The 17,295-nt window shown below is 43.4% G+C and overlaps 1 protein-coding gene across 1 annotated transcript; it reads left to right on the top strand.

Annotated features, from left to right (window-relative positions):
• The first annotated feature begins 2,041 nt into the window (after positions 1-2,041).
• Positions 2,042-16,436, top strand: LOC146347750 (uncharacterized). Its single transcript, XM_084851279.1, has 4 exons — positions 2,042-2,432; positions 5,510-5,694; positions 7,284-8,012; positions 10,896-16,436. Exons 2-4 carry the CDS (start codon positions 5,661-5,663, stop codon positions 11,687-11,689), a joined length of 1,557 nt encoding a protein of 518 aa, XP_084707405.1. The 5' UTR covers positions 2,042-2,432; positions 5,510-5,660; the 3' UTR covers positions 11,690-16,436.
• Positions 16,437-17,295: the final 859 nt, after the last annotated feature.

Here is a 17,295-nt window from a genome sequence, read left to right as displayed (position 1 = left end):
ATTTCAAATGGAAGCAGAAAGCCCCGTTTTAAATGCAGGATTTTAGGCAGGTGTAGAGTGTGCTACTGCTGCCTCCCTCCACAGTGCCCTCCGCCCCCTCCTCCTCCAGTTCAGTGCTTCCTTTGATGGTGACAGGCTTTTTCCCCTTGTGAGCTGAGAGGTTCCTCTTCCTAGCAGAACTATGTGTGTATGCATGATTGACTTACCTCTAGGTAAGCACACGCGGCCCCAATTTGGGACCATGGCAGTTTGGGAGGGCGGGATTTAAGCTTCCCCTCCTGTTTTCATTAAAAAGGTCTTTTAAAAAGGGGGGAAAGTCTCAAAACGCATGTGGGGGTGGGAACCTTGTCATGAGGAGGGAGAAGCTTAATTCTCCCCCCCCACCCCCCACCCCCCCGAAACTTAACTCTCCCCCGGCCCTGGAAGCTTAACTCTCCTCCCCTGCCGTATTGCCATGGTCCAGAATTGCAGCATCGCGTGCTTACCCAGAGGTCAGTCAATCACGCATACACACACAGCTCTGCTAGGAAGAGGAACATTACTCTTATTGCTCAGAAAACTTTTTGCAAGTGGCAAAGGATGGAGGAGGAGGAGGGTGAATGAAAGCCGCTATTCCAACAGGCGCAGCAAAAGGCTTTAAAAAACACACGCTTGGTTTAACTCTTATTTCTTAGAAAACCTTTGCAGGTAGCGATCTGAAAGCGGGAGGGGTGGAAAAGTTTTCCTCTGTAGCAAAGCTGTGCGGGCTCCTGGGATATGTGCTGGGAGCAGGTGGGAGGACTAGGGGGAAAACAAACCATGGCAAGCCACAGAGTGCCTGATCATCTGTTGGGAGTAATGTGGGTTAGCAAGCAGTCAACCCACCATGGCTTTCAACATGGCTTATTGTGATGTACGAACTAGCCCAATGACTATTAGTCATGATGGCTATATGCTACCTCCTAAATCAGAGGCAGCATTTTTTCTGAATACTGGTTGCTGGGAAACAAGAGCAGGACAGGCTCATTATTGCCCTCATGTCCTGCTTATGGGTTTCCCAGGGGTTAACCACTATGAGAAACAGGATACTGGCTTAGACTGGTCTTTAGTCTAACCGGTCTCTTATGTTCTCAAAAGTTGTTTCTGGAACCATGGCATATTTTATTTATTCACAGCAGGGGCACTATTTGTCAGTATTGTATCAGTGAGAGATGCTTCCCCCTTATCACTGAGAATGGGCACAAACATTTCATGATACCATGGCAACTCAGCAAATGGTTGGCAAGAAGCTTGGGTATGAAAAACAACTTCTATCTTATTTTCTATATCAGGTACTTTTAAAACTAAGCTAGCATGCTCCAAAGGCTAGGGTGAGTGTTGGAACCAGAACTCTGCTTCAAAGCCCTCAGCCATGGATTCACTGAGCAGCCTTGAGCTAGTTTCTGCTCTTCAGCCACATTCAGCCATCTATAAAATCTCACAAGACAGTTGTGTAAACAGCCCACACTGTAAATGAAAAGAGCCTGAGCTGAATACTTTGGGCTAGCACTAAGACCTTTCGTCTAATCCAGCAGGGCTCTTCTTACATTATTGTCAGTGCAATCCTATACATGTCTACTCAGAAGCAGTGACTTAAATGGGACTTACTCCCAGGTAAGTAAGTATAGGGTGGTAGCCTATGTTCTTAACAGTAATATGCCAGGTTTCCTTCTGAGAGATATTTTGTGAACTTGGGGCGTTAGAGTAATCCTGCCTTCTACCAAACCTCCTACTCAGCAGCTACCCTCCCTCCCCTGCCTTAAGGCTCTCGGTTGTCGTCATCACAAACAAACTAGTAAATATCTCCAAACTCTCCTCTCCCCTTTAATATGTACCTTTGCTTGCCAGGCTTGTGAACCGGTACACCAACTGAAACACTGTCTTCTGGGAGCCCTGCCGTCTTTTGCATCTGGCCATCTTACCGGGGGAGGGCGGGGGGGAGAGAAAGGGTGAATACTTTGTCCTTCCATCCCAAAGTGCCAGCATTGCTCAAGAGATAAGGCACAGCGCCGGTGATGTTGATGAAGAAGGGAACCGGGGACAAAACGGAACATTCCAGGCTGGAAGAGACCTTGCCCCGTCCGACATCTTCGCCGCGTTTATCTCGACCAGGAAACGCCACCTCGGCCTACATATCCCAGCATCCCACTGGGAAGCCTCGTATTATAGGAAGAAATCGTGTTGACGTTGATCAAAATTGAAGTTACGGCCGTGCGACTTATGTGCTCGCGCTTGTGCTTCTAGGAAGTTGGGCGAGGAGCTGGACGTAACCATCTCTCTGCAAAACAGCCTCCTTGCAGGCAACAAGGGACGGAGAAAGGCGCACAAGAACGCAGGAGACAAGGGGCGTCTCAGCTTTACTTCCTGGAGAGAGAGAGAAAGGGGGAGGAGGAGAAGGATACGCTCAAGAGGAGGTAAGAAAGAAAGCCCAGCCTTGGGACAAGCGCGAGCAATGAATTTGACTCGCTCTCCTTGACAATCGCCGTCACAATTCGTTGGAGTAGAAACCCGGCATTGTCGGGGAGAGGGAATCAACTCTACTTTAACGTTTTGACTTTTGTAAACCGCCCAGAGAGCTTCGGCTATGGGCGGTATAGAAGTGTAATCAATAATAATAATAATATTATTATTAATAACAACAGCAACTTGGGGCGCGCAAGATCAGCTAACGCGCTCTCTCTCCCTTCATTTTTCCAAATGCCTAAGAATGGCCCTCTGTAACAAAGGGTAGTCTCCGATATTAGTCCTGCTTAGAGTAGACCCATTGAAAGGAATGGGGCACAAGTTAGTCAGGACTAATTTTTAAGTCCCACTCATTTCAATGCGTCTACTCTAAGTAGGACTAACATTAGATACTACCCAGAGTTCTCCCCTCCGAACTTAGGTTAGGGTTATCCGACCAGGTTCGATGTGCTTAAAACTCGCCAAACAGGCACAAGAAATGGCCTGTGGAATCGTCTCCTCTGATCAACCAGGAAGCACATCCTTTCACTCGCCTGGTAGCAGCAGTGTCTCTCAGTGTGAGCAGCCAGGCTGGATGTGTGAGACTTTTCCCCAGCCCGGTGCCCAACAGCCACAGACAGTGTGGCCAGTGCTGGCTACAGTGCAAAGACACTAGGGGCACCTTCAAGCAGCCATACCCATGCCAGCATGCCCCTCTTGTGTGGGGAGGCTTGCTGGGCGGGGAGGGGAAGGCTGGTGACTGCAATTTTTGGCTTGGCTGGCAAGGCCAGACAACAATTGTATACCCCAGTTCCCATACTGGTCATAAGATAGACCAATATTGGGAGTATTGGAAAGACATTCCGTCTTTAGGTAAAAAAGGAAAGGATGCAAAATGTATGCAGTGCAACAAAGAGATGTCAGGCCTGGTTATAAGAATAAAACCACAATGTGAATGATACTCTATTCAGTTGTAAATTAGATAGCATCACTGTTGCAATGAATATGGACTTGAGCACACTCTGGGAGAGAGCACAGGACAGGAAGGCCTGGCATGCTATGGTCCATGGGGTCACAAAGAGTTGGACACGACTGAACAACAACAACAAGGCACTCACATTTGCACAATTTAGGAAATACATGAAGAAGTATCCATAGGAAGTATGATTTAAATCTACGATTTAAATTGGCATTTTTTCTTGAGTTAAATCAATCTACCCCGTTTCCCTTTGTCTCCATCTTATTACAAGGGATCCCCATTCATCATTGTTTTATCTGTTTTGCAAAACATTTATTTCCGATTCATGCATTATTTCATTTTCTGTAGCATGTAATTGTATATTTCTTTTGTATATCTCACTGCTCTCCATTCTAAACTCATATAATCTTGGTGCCACTTCCTTCATATTAATACCTTAATCCTTCCAATATTTTCTACTGTATAGGTTCAACTTATCATTTTTCTTTAATGATTATAGGTTGGGAGAGCCCATTTTATAGAACATCTTCTGCTTTAATTTATATTCTGTTTTATTACTATTACATTAGCTGTCCCTAACTTATTTTAGTTTCAGATTCACTGGGAGTCTTTCTGATTTTCCTCCCAAATAAGAACTCTAAATGTGACCATCCCATTTATAATTCTGTTGTTTTGTCATCTAATGGAGCTGAATATGGATCAGTTTGTGAATCCTCTATGAGAAGTTTCTTTATTATTTTAACTCTGTTTTCTGCTAATCCATTAAACTGGATATATTTTGGACTAGAAATGACATGCTGAAAATAATATTCCAATGAACATTTCTTTACATTTCTGAACATCTAAATTGTTATCCATTATCAGTAACCACCTTAGAAGGTGTACCATGTCTTGCAAAAATTGATTTGATTCCTTTTATGACTTTTGTTGTCGTGTTATTGAACACTGCTAAATCTGGAAAATTTGAGAAATAGTCAGTTACCAAGACATAGCTATTCCCCATATATACAAATAAATTAATTCCTATTTTTGGCCATGGTCTGATTACTTCTTTATCCACCTTAATTTGCTGGTCTACTATAATATTTCTGATATTTTTGACAAGTTTCATAAAATTTAACAGTCATCTCTATATTTGTATTAATTTCTGGCCAATACATTTTGTGTTGGATCCAGATTAGCCATTTTGTGAATGAAAGGGGTCCTTCCATTAATGGAAGTCATTGAAACCAGTGGAGGCTCCCTGCTGGAGGAAGGGGACAGGGAAGCAGTCTTTGATGATTCCTTCTTCTGCCCCTCTCATTCTATTCCAGAGGGTCTTCCAGCACTCCAGAATGGCTCTCAGGAGGCATAGGGACTGCAGGAGGACGGAGGAATTGCAAAGATTGCATCCCTGCCCCCTTCCTCCAGCACAAGCAGAACTCTGCTAAGTGCTACTCTGGATGCAAGCCAATATTTCTTGATCCATGCACAATTTAATTCATGTTGCATGAAGCTCTTTTTGAGCAACAACTTAAAAGAACCGGCTTTAGAAATGTGACAGGAAATCTCTTCAGTTATGGAGCAGCACCTAAGCATGTTTACTCAGAAGTGACTCAAACTGAGTTCAGTGAGACTTCGGGCGCAATTGTATAGCCATTAGACACTGTGGGACCTTGGGAACCAAGGTTGGAGCCAGAAACCACACTTGGTTCCCAGAAACTGCACTCCCTGCTCCCTCCCCCGGCTACGTCTTTGCGCTTGGAAATGGAGTGCAGAGATGGGGAAAGGGGGTCGGGGGAGGGGAGGAGACCACAGAAGCTGCATTATGCAGCTTCCTATGCATTGCACAACCTCCCGCACTCCTGCTCCGAACTTTCTGGCTAGACAGGAGAAATCACCGAGGTTCACCTCCGTACTCTGGCTGCCCTGCATTGGATAGTCATCCAAGTTCAGAGGCTTACGACTATCTCAATAGGATTGCTCCCTTACTCTCCAGCAACTGTGTTTATAATTGCAGCCTTAGTTAAGAAGATTGATCTTACTTAATGAGTCATCGTTTCTAATATTTCTTTTTAATTTTCTCTTTAGCTGGACAAGTCTTATTTTCCAAGACCTGGGGGGGATGGTATGTGCAACCTGCTTACAATCTGCCAAGCCATTCAGAATAGATAAAAGACTGCTTTCTGACTGAGCCAGAAGGTGAAACTAAACAAATCAAGACATCAAAACTCAGGATAAGATGACAGAGGAGATCAAGCAGACTGCTCAAAATGGTATGGCTGGACATGAGACATGGTATAACTGGTTTGTACAGAAATCTCTACAACAGAACCAAAACATATTCAGGGAAAGATATTTGAGTCCAGTATATTTATGTTAATAAACGTCTGTATTGACTTCGTATTCTGTGTGAGCTGTCCCCTAATCAAAACCCCATGGGTATCCCTTTCTTATGAAATATCAGTTCAGTCCTGAATCAGGGTAGTTCTTTCAGAATTATATTTTCTATGCCCTTTTATCAGGTTAGGGGTGGTGGTGGAACTCACTGTGCAACTGGTGGATCCATGTATGATCAGACAGAGCAATAATTCTGTTACCATGTCATCTCTTCTCTTTTCCCCAGCCCTTCCAAACTTTGCAGCTAAACAACACACAGTTTCAAGTTTAAGTAACCCCAGCTGCCCACACCCCAACACAGAAATGATTTTACTTTACTGAAGTTTAGACACAATTAAGCCGGACACTATGAAGTTGCAGCAGCAGCAGCTCCAGAGCTCCGAAAAGCTCCAGAAAGCATTGAGCAGCCCCGGTAAACTGTTGGACTTGAAGTTACTGGAGACGCCTGGAGAGGAATTTCCATTCATTTCTAAAATTTTGGGATAGTCACTCATGTCTCAGCAGGTTAAATGGGATATATGACCTTGAGCCCCTTGAAGGAAGGGCAGGTTATAAATGTGAGAGACAGTATTCAGTGGCAAAACCAGCCTTATCTTACTGTTTTATATAAGATACATTTAGGCCACATTTCAGCCAAAAGCCACGTCCCAACATGGCATACAGGAATAACAAAATGAAATTTCGAACAAAAGACAATTAAGACAGTTAACAATAATAACCTGAGAAACAATTTGAAATAGTGGCTTGTAGTAATTCACTGGATGTGCAGTGTGGAACTTTCTCTGCCCAGAACTGTAAATAGCTTTTTGAGCAAATTGGAACTAACGGATTGATAACGGGGACCAGAAGGTCCAAACATATAAGACCAACTCTGCCCACTTACATTGGCTGCCTACATGTTTCCAAACCCAATTCAAGGTGCTGGTTGTAACCTATGAAACCTTACATGGCTCAGGACTACAATACCTGATGGGGTGCCTCTCCCGGCTCGAACATACCTGTACACTACGCTCAGCATTTAAGGTCCTCCTCGGGTGCCTGCTCTGAGGGAGGCTCAGAAGACAGCAACAAGGGAGAGGGCCTTCTTGGTAGTGGCTCCCCAATTATGGAATGATCTCCCCGATGAGGCCCACCTGGCACCAACATTGTTATCTTTTTGGTGCCAGGTCAAGACTTTTCTCCCAGGCATTTGGCAGCATGTGATGAGTTTTAATTGATCCTAGATTTGTTTTATGGTTTGGCTGATCGCTCAAAGTTGTTTTTAGATATATGTTGTCTCTGTGTATAGTGTCTGCTTTTGTGTTTTTTATGTTTTAAAATTTTTATATTGTATTTTTAATGTTTTTAACCTTTGTAAACTGCCCAGAGAGCTTCAGCTATGGGGCAGTACAGAAATGTAATAAATAATAAATAACTAATAATCATTGCACAGCAGCCAACCATTTTTATATGTTGGCCCTTACAGACTTCCCTGAAGGAGAGGAGCTGACATCACAGAGGAAGATGACTCTTGGGTCTCAAGTGAGTGAAAATATCCTTGCCGGCACTGAAGAAAAAGAAACTGACGAAACAAAAAAGGATTCCTTGTTGGAAAAGCACTTGGATTTTCATGGAATTCTGTTAAAATCAGAGACCAGTGGCCATCCAGGATGCAACGTGGGGCTTCCCCAAGGTTCAGCTACCTTACCTGACAGTTCTGTAGGCAAAGATGTGGTGGATTCCTCAGATGAAAAGAGTGAATGTTTGACCCAAGTTCCCCTGCAAGATCCTTCAATGGAGAAGAAAAACAGTTCAACCAAAAGTATCTTAGAAGAAAAAACAAGAAGTTCTGTGAGTCAGCAAAGCCAACACTCATTGGACCATTCTGAGACCAGTGGCCATCCAGAATGCAAGATGGGGCTTCCCCAAGGTTCAGCTACCTTACCTGACAGTTCTGTAGGCAAAGATGTGGTGGATTCCTCAGATGAAAAGCGTGAATGTTTGGCCCAAGTTCCCCTGCAAGATTCTTCAATGGAAGAGAAAAACTATTCACCAAAAAGCATCCTAGAAGAAAAAACAAGAAGTTCAGCAAGCCAGCAAAGCCAACACTCATCGGACCATCCTGAAGAAACAAAAGAGGATCTGTTGGACAAAGAAATAGAACAATTAGTTCAAAAGCCTAAAGGCGCGGAGAGGAAGAAATCCTTCAGTGAAGGTAAGGCAACAATGTCCTTGCTGAGGAAACCCAGTAATCTGGTCCATATTAGTCTTTAATAATTAAGCTAACCCTTTTTTTTTTAGCTGCACACAAGAAAGAGATCAGTTTAAAACACACCAACTCAGGACCAACATATTTAAATTAAGCAGCTGGAATGAAGTATGCAAAATACATGTGTTGTATAACATTGATTCTTGTTACATGATGTTTAAAAAGTTGGTGCACTGTGAAAAGTCTTATTTTTGGTTCTTTAAGTGGAGGAGATTCTTGAGGCTCATGCATTTATGTAGACAATAGATCGTTAGACCGGGAGGAAACACTGGAAGGAAAGACACCATTCCTGACTTTTGGTAGCTCATTCAAACTCCCTTGAGCTTGTACTCGCACATTTTTCAGGTTTTTGTTTTTTTAAAATATGGAACGTTATACATGGAATATTCTAATAGATGCTCTGCAGTTTTATGGCAGCCCTGCAGATGTTTAGATAACCTCTTTATGTAAAGAACAGGGCTGTTGCATAGCAGAACAATGCAAGGATATTTCTCAGAACTGTTCTATATTTTGAATGGTGTGTGGAATCGCTGCATTTCTGTGTGTACTCCTCATTAGTCCTCTTATCTGGCCTCCTAAGTAGAGAAGACAAACATAGAATAGCAGAAAGACAGATGAGACCTGAGAGGGTGGGTCTGCTAATTAACTTGCTGGGTAGCTGGTTACTTCAACGTAAGTCCTCCCAGCAATGCTTGAAAATGTTTTGCTATGTATTTCCTGAGACCTGGTTTGTACATAATGCTAATCCATTTATTTAGCTCCTGGTTAACCGTGGTTTGTGTGGCAGACTATCAAACAAACCATGGTTTGTTTTCTTAATCCCTGGGTTGTTTGTGGCACTGTAGTACTGGCATGTAGAGGGGGCTTACATTTTGTTTTTTTTAACATTCTTGCCTGTCACCTCTGTATCCTGGTGAAACAAGCCATGTTAAACAGAGACGAGTGGCCAACTGTGGGAACAGCCCAGCTCATGGTTCTGGGTTCACACACAATGACAACCCATGGTATAAACAACCCAAAGTTCACAACTGAACAACAAACTATGGGGTCTCTTCCTGGGTTGTTCGTGGTTAACAACCCATAGTTAAACCATAGTGCAGGGTTTGCACACAGTGACAACCCACAATTCAGCAACAACCCATGATTCAACAGCAACCGATACTCAGGGTTGTCGTTTCATGTGAACCAAGCCAAACTGTGGGTTGTTAACCCCATAATTAACCCATATGGCCAATTCGCATGATCAAGCAAGTCGTGAAATAACCTCTGATTGGAGGTTGCATATTCAAAATGGCAACGCCACACAACTCTGGCAAACCCTGGGTAGATTAATCCAGGATGTGCCACTATTATGTGTAAACTAAATCAATGTCTCGCTGTATCCTTTCCTCCAGCTCCCACATGTGCAGAATCCTCTACCACCAACCCTACTCCAGCACACAGAGAGCCATGTCCATGCAAAGATTGTGTATTTTATTTTATTTTATTTTATTTTTAGGTAGCCCTTAAGGGTATGCACATTTTCTATGGAAAATAACTGCATTATTTTCCCTAGTCAGCAGTAAATACCCAAGATAGGTGAATAAGGGCCAACTAAATATTGAGCTAACGTGGCTGTGGTGGAAAATGGTAGCTGCTTGTGTAGCTGTTATATATTTTAAATAAATAAATAGCTCCCCTTGATAACTTCTAGTAGAACTTGCCCATGGCCTGATATAATGATATCTCGTATTTCCCCACTGCTGCCCTCAACAACAATGACCTGGGGCAAGGAGAAATTCACACTGAAAATGTGGACACTTGCTGTATCCACATGTTGAATTTTAAATTTAATCTGGGCTTCTACAGACAAAAGGTCCAATTAAATGAAACATAATCAAACTGTGTATTGCTGAATAAATTTTGTTAGAGAGCAATCCTATGGCCTCTAGACACTGTCTAGAGGCCATAGGATTTTTTGGTTTTTGGAAACCAAGGTCGTCCTGACTCAGTTCCCAGAAAACGTGCTCCCCTCCCCTGCCCCTTCATAGCCTGCATGGTTCTTTCCATGCCGCTGTCATCTCCTCGCTTGTAAACGGAGCACAGAGAAGGCAAAAAGAGGGTGGTCCCAGGGGCGGGGAGGAGACCGCAGAAGCCACTTTAGACAGCTTCCTATTGGATCTCCAGGCCCCTTTCCTCCCCCTCCCCTAAGCTGCAGCTAGATGCACGAAAACGTGCATCTAGCCACAAATGCAGGGAAGCTGGAGCACGGAAAGAAGATCCCCTCCATGCACCATCCGCCCTGCTTTGGATAGGCATCAGCTGATGTCTATCTCAATAGGATTGCGCCCTTAGTATGATAGCCAGAAACCTTTATGGAAATGGTTTTTAAGGATGCAGTCCTATGCAGATTTAGACAGGAAAAAGTCCTACAGCTCTCAGGGTGCCCCAGCCAGCATTGCTGGCTGAGGAATGGTGGAAGTTATAGGACATTTTCTGTCTAAATGTGCACAGGATTGCACCCTAAGACACTTTTCTAATATGCATGAGTTGAGAAATCAATAGTCTTTCCTAGAATTTACTGATTTAAAAATACGGGAAAGAAATACGAAACAGGGAAATGGAATACATTTTATTCAGTTACCTTCTGCATGTTTGGTGAACTCAAGCTTCTCGAAAACACAGACCTCTTAATCAGGCCAAATACAAGATGACGAATTCTGTGGATTTAGGAGCTTAATAATGTACTGCCATGAACCTATTGCCATGTGGATTATTTGTGAACATGTGCTCCTTTCTGAATAATTTTCTGTCTCTCTCCACTCCGCATTCTCCACCCTGGGTTATTAGGCTTTCACTCCACTGGAATTGTTCTAGGAGTTATGGTGCTTTTAGTTGCCATTTTTGTAAGCAGCAGTGGCTACTACACTTCCCGTCGCCCAAATGTGCCAATAAATCCAGCTGTGGAGGCCTTCCTGTCAAGGTTTGATCCACTGAAGGACAGTTTCCCAGGTCAGAGCCCTTACCTGTGGGGACGGGTCCGGAAGGTCCTGCAGAAACACCTCAATGCTTCCCACCACACTGAGCCAGCGATCTTAATCTTTACTGCTGCTCAGGAAGCCAAAGCGACCTTGAATTGTCTGAGCACCCGGATTGCCGATGCCTATTCGTCATCCCTTGAGAGTAGTACGATCCAGGTAGACGGAGTTTCGAAATCCACTCTAAGCAGCGACCGCGCCAAGCTGGCAGTTGACGAGGAGCTGAGCCTTGGCTTCCACGGAGGAGGGAAGGCGGCTGTGGTGCACCGGTTTGAGTCGCTGCCTGCAGGTTCCACCTTAATCTTTTACAAGTACTGCGACCATGAGAGTGCGGCCTTCAAAGACGTGGCCCTGATTTTGACAGTTTTGCTGGAAGATGAGAAACTGGAGCCTAACATTGGCTTGCAGCTTGTGGAAGAAAATGTGCGGGACTTCCTCTGGGCCAAGTTCACAAACTCGGACACGCCCAGGTCCTACAACCACATGGACACAGACAAGCTGAGTGGGCTGTGGAGCCGCATATCCCACTTAGTCCTGCCAGTCTTTCCTCTACAAGCGATAGAGGAACATGGCTGCCTTTCACAAACCAGACCAAGAGGTGACTGAGGTGGCCTTCAAGGGAAAGCCAGAAAGCTTTGCAGGCTTTGCACCAATCAGAAGACCGTTTCTGAGAGGCAGTAAGCCAAGCAGGGGTCTGGAAGTATTAATGAGAAGCACACTAATTTTAGATGGGTTATCCATTTTGATGTCAGGTTTGATCATGACTTCCTTGACAAATTGAGCAATATAGCAATTAGATCATTTTTGAAGTGGGTTGGCATTTGTGATGCATCCTGGAGACAATCTATATATTAATACGGAGCACAAATTTTTGATTTCGTTTCGACCCCTAAATATTATCCCATCAAATCTGGAACAGTCTCAAATTAAAGATCTGCAGAAAAATAATCGCACCCCCAAAAATAAATTGATAGCTTCACAATTAATTGTTAAAGTTTATAATAATTTGTATTGCAGAGCTGAACCCTTTCGACCCCTAAATATTATCTGATCGAGTTCGGAACTGTCTCAAATGAAAGCTGCCAATGCTTAGATTTACAGAAAAATAATAATTTCCCCGAAAATAAATTGACAGCTTTGAAATTAATTGTTAAAATTTATAATAATTTGTACCTCAGAGCTGAACAGGTATGCTATAGAGTTTTAATACAAATTTAATATGAAGTTGTGAAATCAGATTGGGTAAAGCAGCTGATTACCAAAGTTACTAAATCATACGTTACACACACATGGTTGTGAAATTTGTTGCAACTGGAATGCTAGTTTTTAAAAAATTAGATAAGAGACAAGAGGGCTATACTTGACCCTTGCAGATCACACAACCAGACTGTTTTTGTCACTGGAGGAAAATCAATGGAAGCTGGTGGCTCCTATTTCTGTGGGGCAGTGAATCTGCTCTGGGTTTCAGCCAGAAACAACTCAGATCTCTAAAGGAGCTATGCAAAGTGCTGAGCCCTGTCCCCAAAATGGGTTCAGCACCTTGGATAGCTCCTTTAGAGTTTTGATTGGTTCTGACTGAAATCCAGAGTGGATTTACTGCCCCAGTGAAATAGCCACCAGCCTCCGCTGGCATCTCTGTCACTGAAAGAGTCACTGTCTCTTTCAGAAAACCACTCTTAGCAGAATCTGCCCTTCTTAAACTTTAGTTTTAAAACGATGCTGTCTCCCAGCTTTCCTCTGTGTAGATGAAATCCTTGTGTATAGAGTGAACAGTCTACCTTACAAAATATACCTGAAATTTGGGAGGGACTTATAGTTTATATTAACTCCTCACACACAAAGTAACCAGTTCTACTTCCGTAACCATCTGTGACATTTTGGAGGCTGCCTGCACTGCAGTGTTTAGTGTCTCTGCACAGGTCCTTCCTGTATGTCTGCTTTGGTGCTTTGACACTTAATTGAAAGCACAGAAAGAATAGCACAAACCATTCAGCTTAGATTGGCCCAAATGTTGTTCCCATCTGCTGTACTGAAAGGTGTGGAACCAGCACAGACCGAGCTCAGGGCGTGTGTGAACTTTGTATTAAATTAGCAAAGTTGCTTAAGGCTCCTGCGGATCTACTCTTGGGTGTGCCTGAGCAAGTTGCATGGCTCTTCCTTTGTTTTTGAGGTAGGAAATTGAGCGAATCAGCCTTGGATGAGATGGAGAGCACTACTGTGTAGGTAAGGAAGAATGGTAGTGAAGGTAATTGTTCCATTTAAAAGGGAAATGGTTAGGTGTACGAAAACCTAGTGGTAATAATGCCTCCAGCCCTTACTGTAGGACAGTTGCATGGAAGACAGGTATGCAGCACCATGCAGATCCCACAGGATGAATACACACCTGTGGCTTCAGACATGGCTTGAGCCTGTGAAAATGAGTAGAATCTCAACTGAAGAACACACTGAAAACCATGGGTGGGGAACCTCAGGCCTACAGGCCACATCCAGCCTTCTTGGGCCAGGCCCCACCCCCTTTCCCTCAACTACCAATCGTTTGGCAGTTTCCTGGTGTTTATGCCATTTTCTCCCCATTCTAAAAGGTTGAAATGCCTCTCCTAAGGCTTCGTTACTGGCAGCCAGAGCTTCAAGCTCCAATAGGCTGGGATATTTTGCCATTTTGGCCCTTTGCCTATGGCCCTGCCCACCACTGGAATGCAGCCCCCGAGAGCTTCTTCGGAGTTGAATTGGGCCCTTGAGCTGAAAGACGTTCTGCACTCTTGCTGTAAGCTAAGAAGCAAAGCCATTCTGAATGTGGGATGTAAATGCAGGAAGCAGTAAAAGGAGAATAGTAAGTGGGGGTGGGAATTATGATAGATCAATACAAACAGTTGGACTGTGCCATGTGAGTGGAATCTCTCAGGACAAATCTGCTCCAAAGTAGATCCTAACAAACTCTATGCCAAAAGAAATGCTCTTTTACATTCTAATTGATATTTACGGGTTGGGTTTTTTTGTTAGAATCTGGTCCCTGCTTTTAAATGGGAGATGCTAGCATGTTCCACACCAGCAGCTACCATGTTTACATTGCAGTAATTCCATTGTATCCCATCCTGCATTAGCTGCTGTGTTAATTATTTCACTTCTGCGCCATTTGCACTTACAGTGCAACCCTTTGTACATCTACTCAGAAATAAGTCACCGTGTATTCAGTAGGGCTTCTTCCCTAGAAATTGTGCATAGGGTTGCAGCTGTCAGTTTCTCCTGCTGTTCCCTCTGCTTGTCTCCTAGGGAACTTCATGCTAAGGCAGAATGAAACAAGGTGGCTATTCTATACTCTCTTGCATTAGAAGGTTATTCACAAAGGCAGGGGAATGATCAGAGATCAAGATTGTGCGTGCTGCTTTAGAAAAGCCCAGATCAACCTGAATCCAGCTGTTTCACATCTCTAGGCCAAAGCTGTTAGCAAGGCAAGTTCAGGGTCTTTGTTGTATGCTCTGCTACTTTGAAGTAGAATCTTCAGCTACAGCCTGAATTATTTTGAATAGCGTTGTCAACTTTTGTGCTGTGCTTCTAACAATGGTTTAATCCGCCACAATTAACAGGTGCTGATGCACACCTCCATACGGTGAAAAGCTTCACATTCTGATTTGTGCAAACTGCTGCTAAAGCTGCAAGAGTAGGTCAGATTAGGGCTTTTGGTCAGTTGGCTGCACTGCTAGTGAGTAAATAAATAAATAAGGAAGTAAAATTAGGTTTGTAATTTTTAAGTGACACTACAAGTCTGTGCAGGTCAGGAATAAGAATAAAGCACTTTAAAAATCGTTATGTTGTGTAAAATAAAATTCAGTGTGAAAGAGATCACATTAGTAGGGACACCAAGGTGACAAGATATAAAAGAGGATAGGCCTTCTGTTCCTTAAATAACCATAGAAAGGGGGATTTTAGTACTGGAGGCTTTCTCACCCCTTCATGCTAAGTTACACCTGCTGAAAGATCCTCTTCTGCAGAGCCCTACAACTTCCCCTGAGAGTTGTAGAACATGGGGGGGGGGGCAGTTTAAACGTGCATTGGATTGCACTCTGAGTCTACTAGATGAACTCAAGAGATTCAAAGACCTGCATATAATATATATACATACATAACACACACAATTAGCAAAAATATACAAAGAATTTGGAATTGTGAGGAACCCTCTCAAAAATGTTATGAGGTTGAAAACCCTTAAAAATATATATTTTTAAAGGGGTTGTTAAAAGTAAAAACGCAAATAGTTTATTAGCAAACTAATTTTAAAAGGATTAAAACTAAGGTAGCATTTTGCCTATTAAGTAACTGGTTATCTGAAACTCAGACATAACAAAAGGGTTTGCATACTTAAGTCAAACCATTAAAGATTTTTTAGGGTTATCCTAGAAAGATTCAGAATTATTAGACAGCCAGTCACAGTCATGGAAGTACACTAAACGTGACACATACACATGAAATGTAAACATGAGAGGGTGTCCCAGGGACCAGAGAATCCTGTGGGCCTCCCCCCCGTGAGCAGAGAGGTCTGTCCACGCAGTTCCTCCCTGGACAGCAGCTGAGCCTCCGACTGCCACGGTTACCCTGCTGGTGGTGCCCTGCCAGCGGCCATGGCAAACTGGGGATGTTCTGGGAGTGTGTCGGGGCATATCGCGGGAGGCTATAGATCCAGAGCCTCCCAGTTCGCCAGACATCCCCCCAGAGTGGGAGAAAAAACCATGCTACCCCTGGAGCTCACTTAGTTATTTGCCATCCCGCTGGAATCAACGGAAGGGGAATTTTTTAAAAAGGCAAATTGTCACAGGAGTATTATAAAAGCTTTGTTACAAATGTAATAATTCCCCTGTCTATTATGTATGCAAAAATATACAATACTAGGCATTGGGAAGAGGCAAAGAGAGTAATACCTCCTAACCCAAATAAAGAATATTCTTCATTACATGTGTATCTTCCTGCCTAAGTTTAGTGATGAATGCAGATGAATTATTTTGCAGGAATTCTATTGCAGGCATCAAGTTGCTTGAAGAAGTTCGAGATCATTTTTTAAGCCTGTAAGGTTTTTTTAATGGAAACAAAAGGAATCTGCATTGCTTAGCAGAAACATGTACAAGTGTTATTTCTGATGTTATCACTGTTGGCCATTTGTGCCTTAGTCATATCAGCACACATTTCTGTGCCTTAGTTCCCCTTGTCTGTGAAAAGGGGATGATACCTGTCAAGCTATAATGTAGCAGTTTTCCATGAGCTATTTTGGATACAACCCCCACCCCCCAAACTGGTAAATGTTAAGACTCTTTTATATTGGTTTCATAATTTCAAAATAAATCTGCTGCCTTTGTTGTGTTTCATTCTTTTGTTTGCAGAATTCTGGAAGGGCCAGACGGAGCTTCCAGCATCTGATTTTTATCTCCTCTGTCTTGAAATGTTCTGCCTGAGCTTAAAGCAGTTCATTCTGTATCTCATTTCCAGATGCCAGTATTCATAGGGTCCCTTTATTACATTTATGTCCCATCGTTTTTCCTCCTGAAGGAATCCAAGGTGGTGTACATAATCCCCGTCCTCTCCATTTTATCCTCATGACAACAGCCCTGTGAGGTAGGTTGGGCTGAGAGTCTGTGACTGGCCTAAAGTCACCCAGTGAGCTTCCATGGCCGAGTGGGGACTGCAACCCAGATCTCCTGAGTCCCAGTCGAACACTCTAACCACTACACCACACTGGCACACCTTCATGAATACACTAGTCACTCAGACTTTGAATGGCCTCATCCAAAACACCAGTAACAGTAACAGCAATGCTGTTTCCCTTAAAGAACAACAGAATGACATTTAATAGGGATAAATGCCAAGTTCTGCACCTAGGAAAAAGAAACCAAATGCACAGTTACAAGATGGGGGATACGTGGCTCAACAACACTACAAGCAAGAAGGATCTTGGAATTGTTGTTGATCACAAGCTGAATATGAGCCAACAATGTCATGTGGCTGCAAAAAAGGCAAATGCTATTTTGGGCTGCATTAATAGAAGCATAGCTTCTAAATCCCAGGAACTACTAGTTCCCCTCTACTCAGCACTGGTTAGGCCTCATCTGGAGTACTGTGTCCAGTTCTGGGCACCACACTTTAAGAAGGATGCAGACAAACTGGAGAGGGTTCAGAGGAGGGCAACAAAGATGATCAGGGGACTGGAAACAAAGCCCTATAAAGAG

Source organism: Heloderma suspectum, chromosome 4, assembly GCF_057233095.1.
Source record: "Heloderma suspectum isolate Gila_16-S chromosome 4, 16-S_ref, whole genome shotgun sequence".
NCBI classification, from domain to species: Eukaryota; Metazoa; Chordata; class Lepidosauria; order Squamata; family Helodermatidae; genus Heloderma; species Heloderma suspectum.
This window is presented reverse-complemented; position numbering and strand designations above follow the sequence as displayed.

Bases quoted from the DNA above. Each gene is read 5' to 3' on its own strand.
- LOC146347750 (XM_084851279.1), top strand. From the start codon at position 5,661: ATGACAGAGGAGATCAAGCAGACTGCTCAAAATG. The intron at 5,695-7,283 runs GTATGGCTGGAC...TGGCCCTTACAG, and splicing joins CAAGCAGACTGCTCAAAATG to ACTTCCCTGAAGGAGAGGAG. The intron at 8,013-10,895 runs GTAAGGCAACAA...CTGGGTTATTAG, and splicing joins GAAGAAATCCTTCAGTGAAG to GCTTTCACTCCACTGGAATT.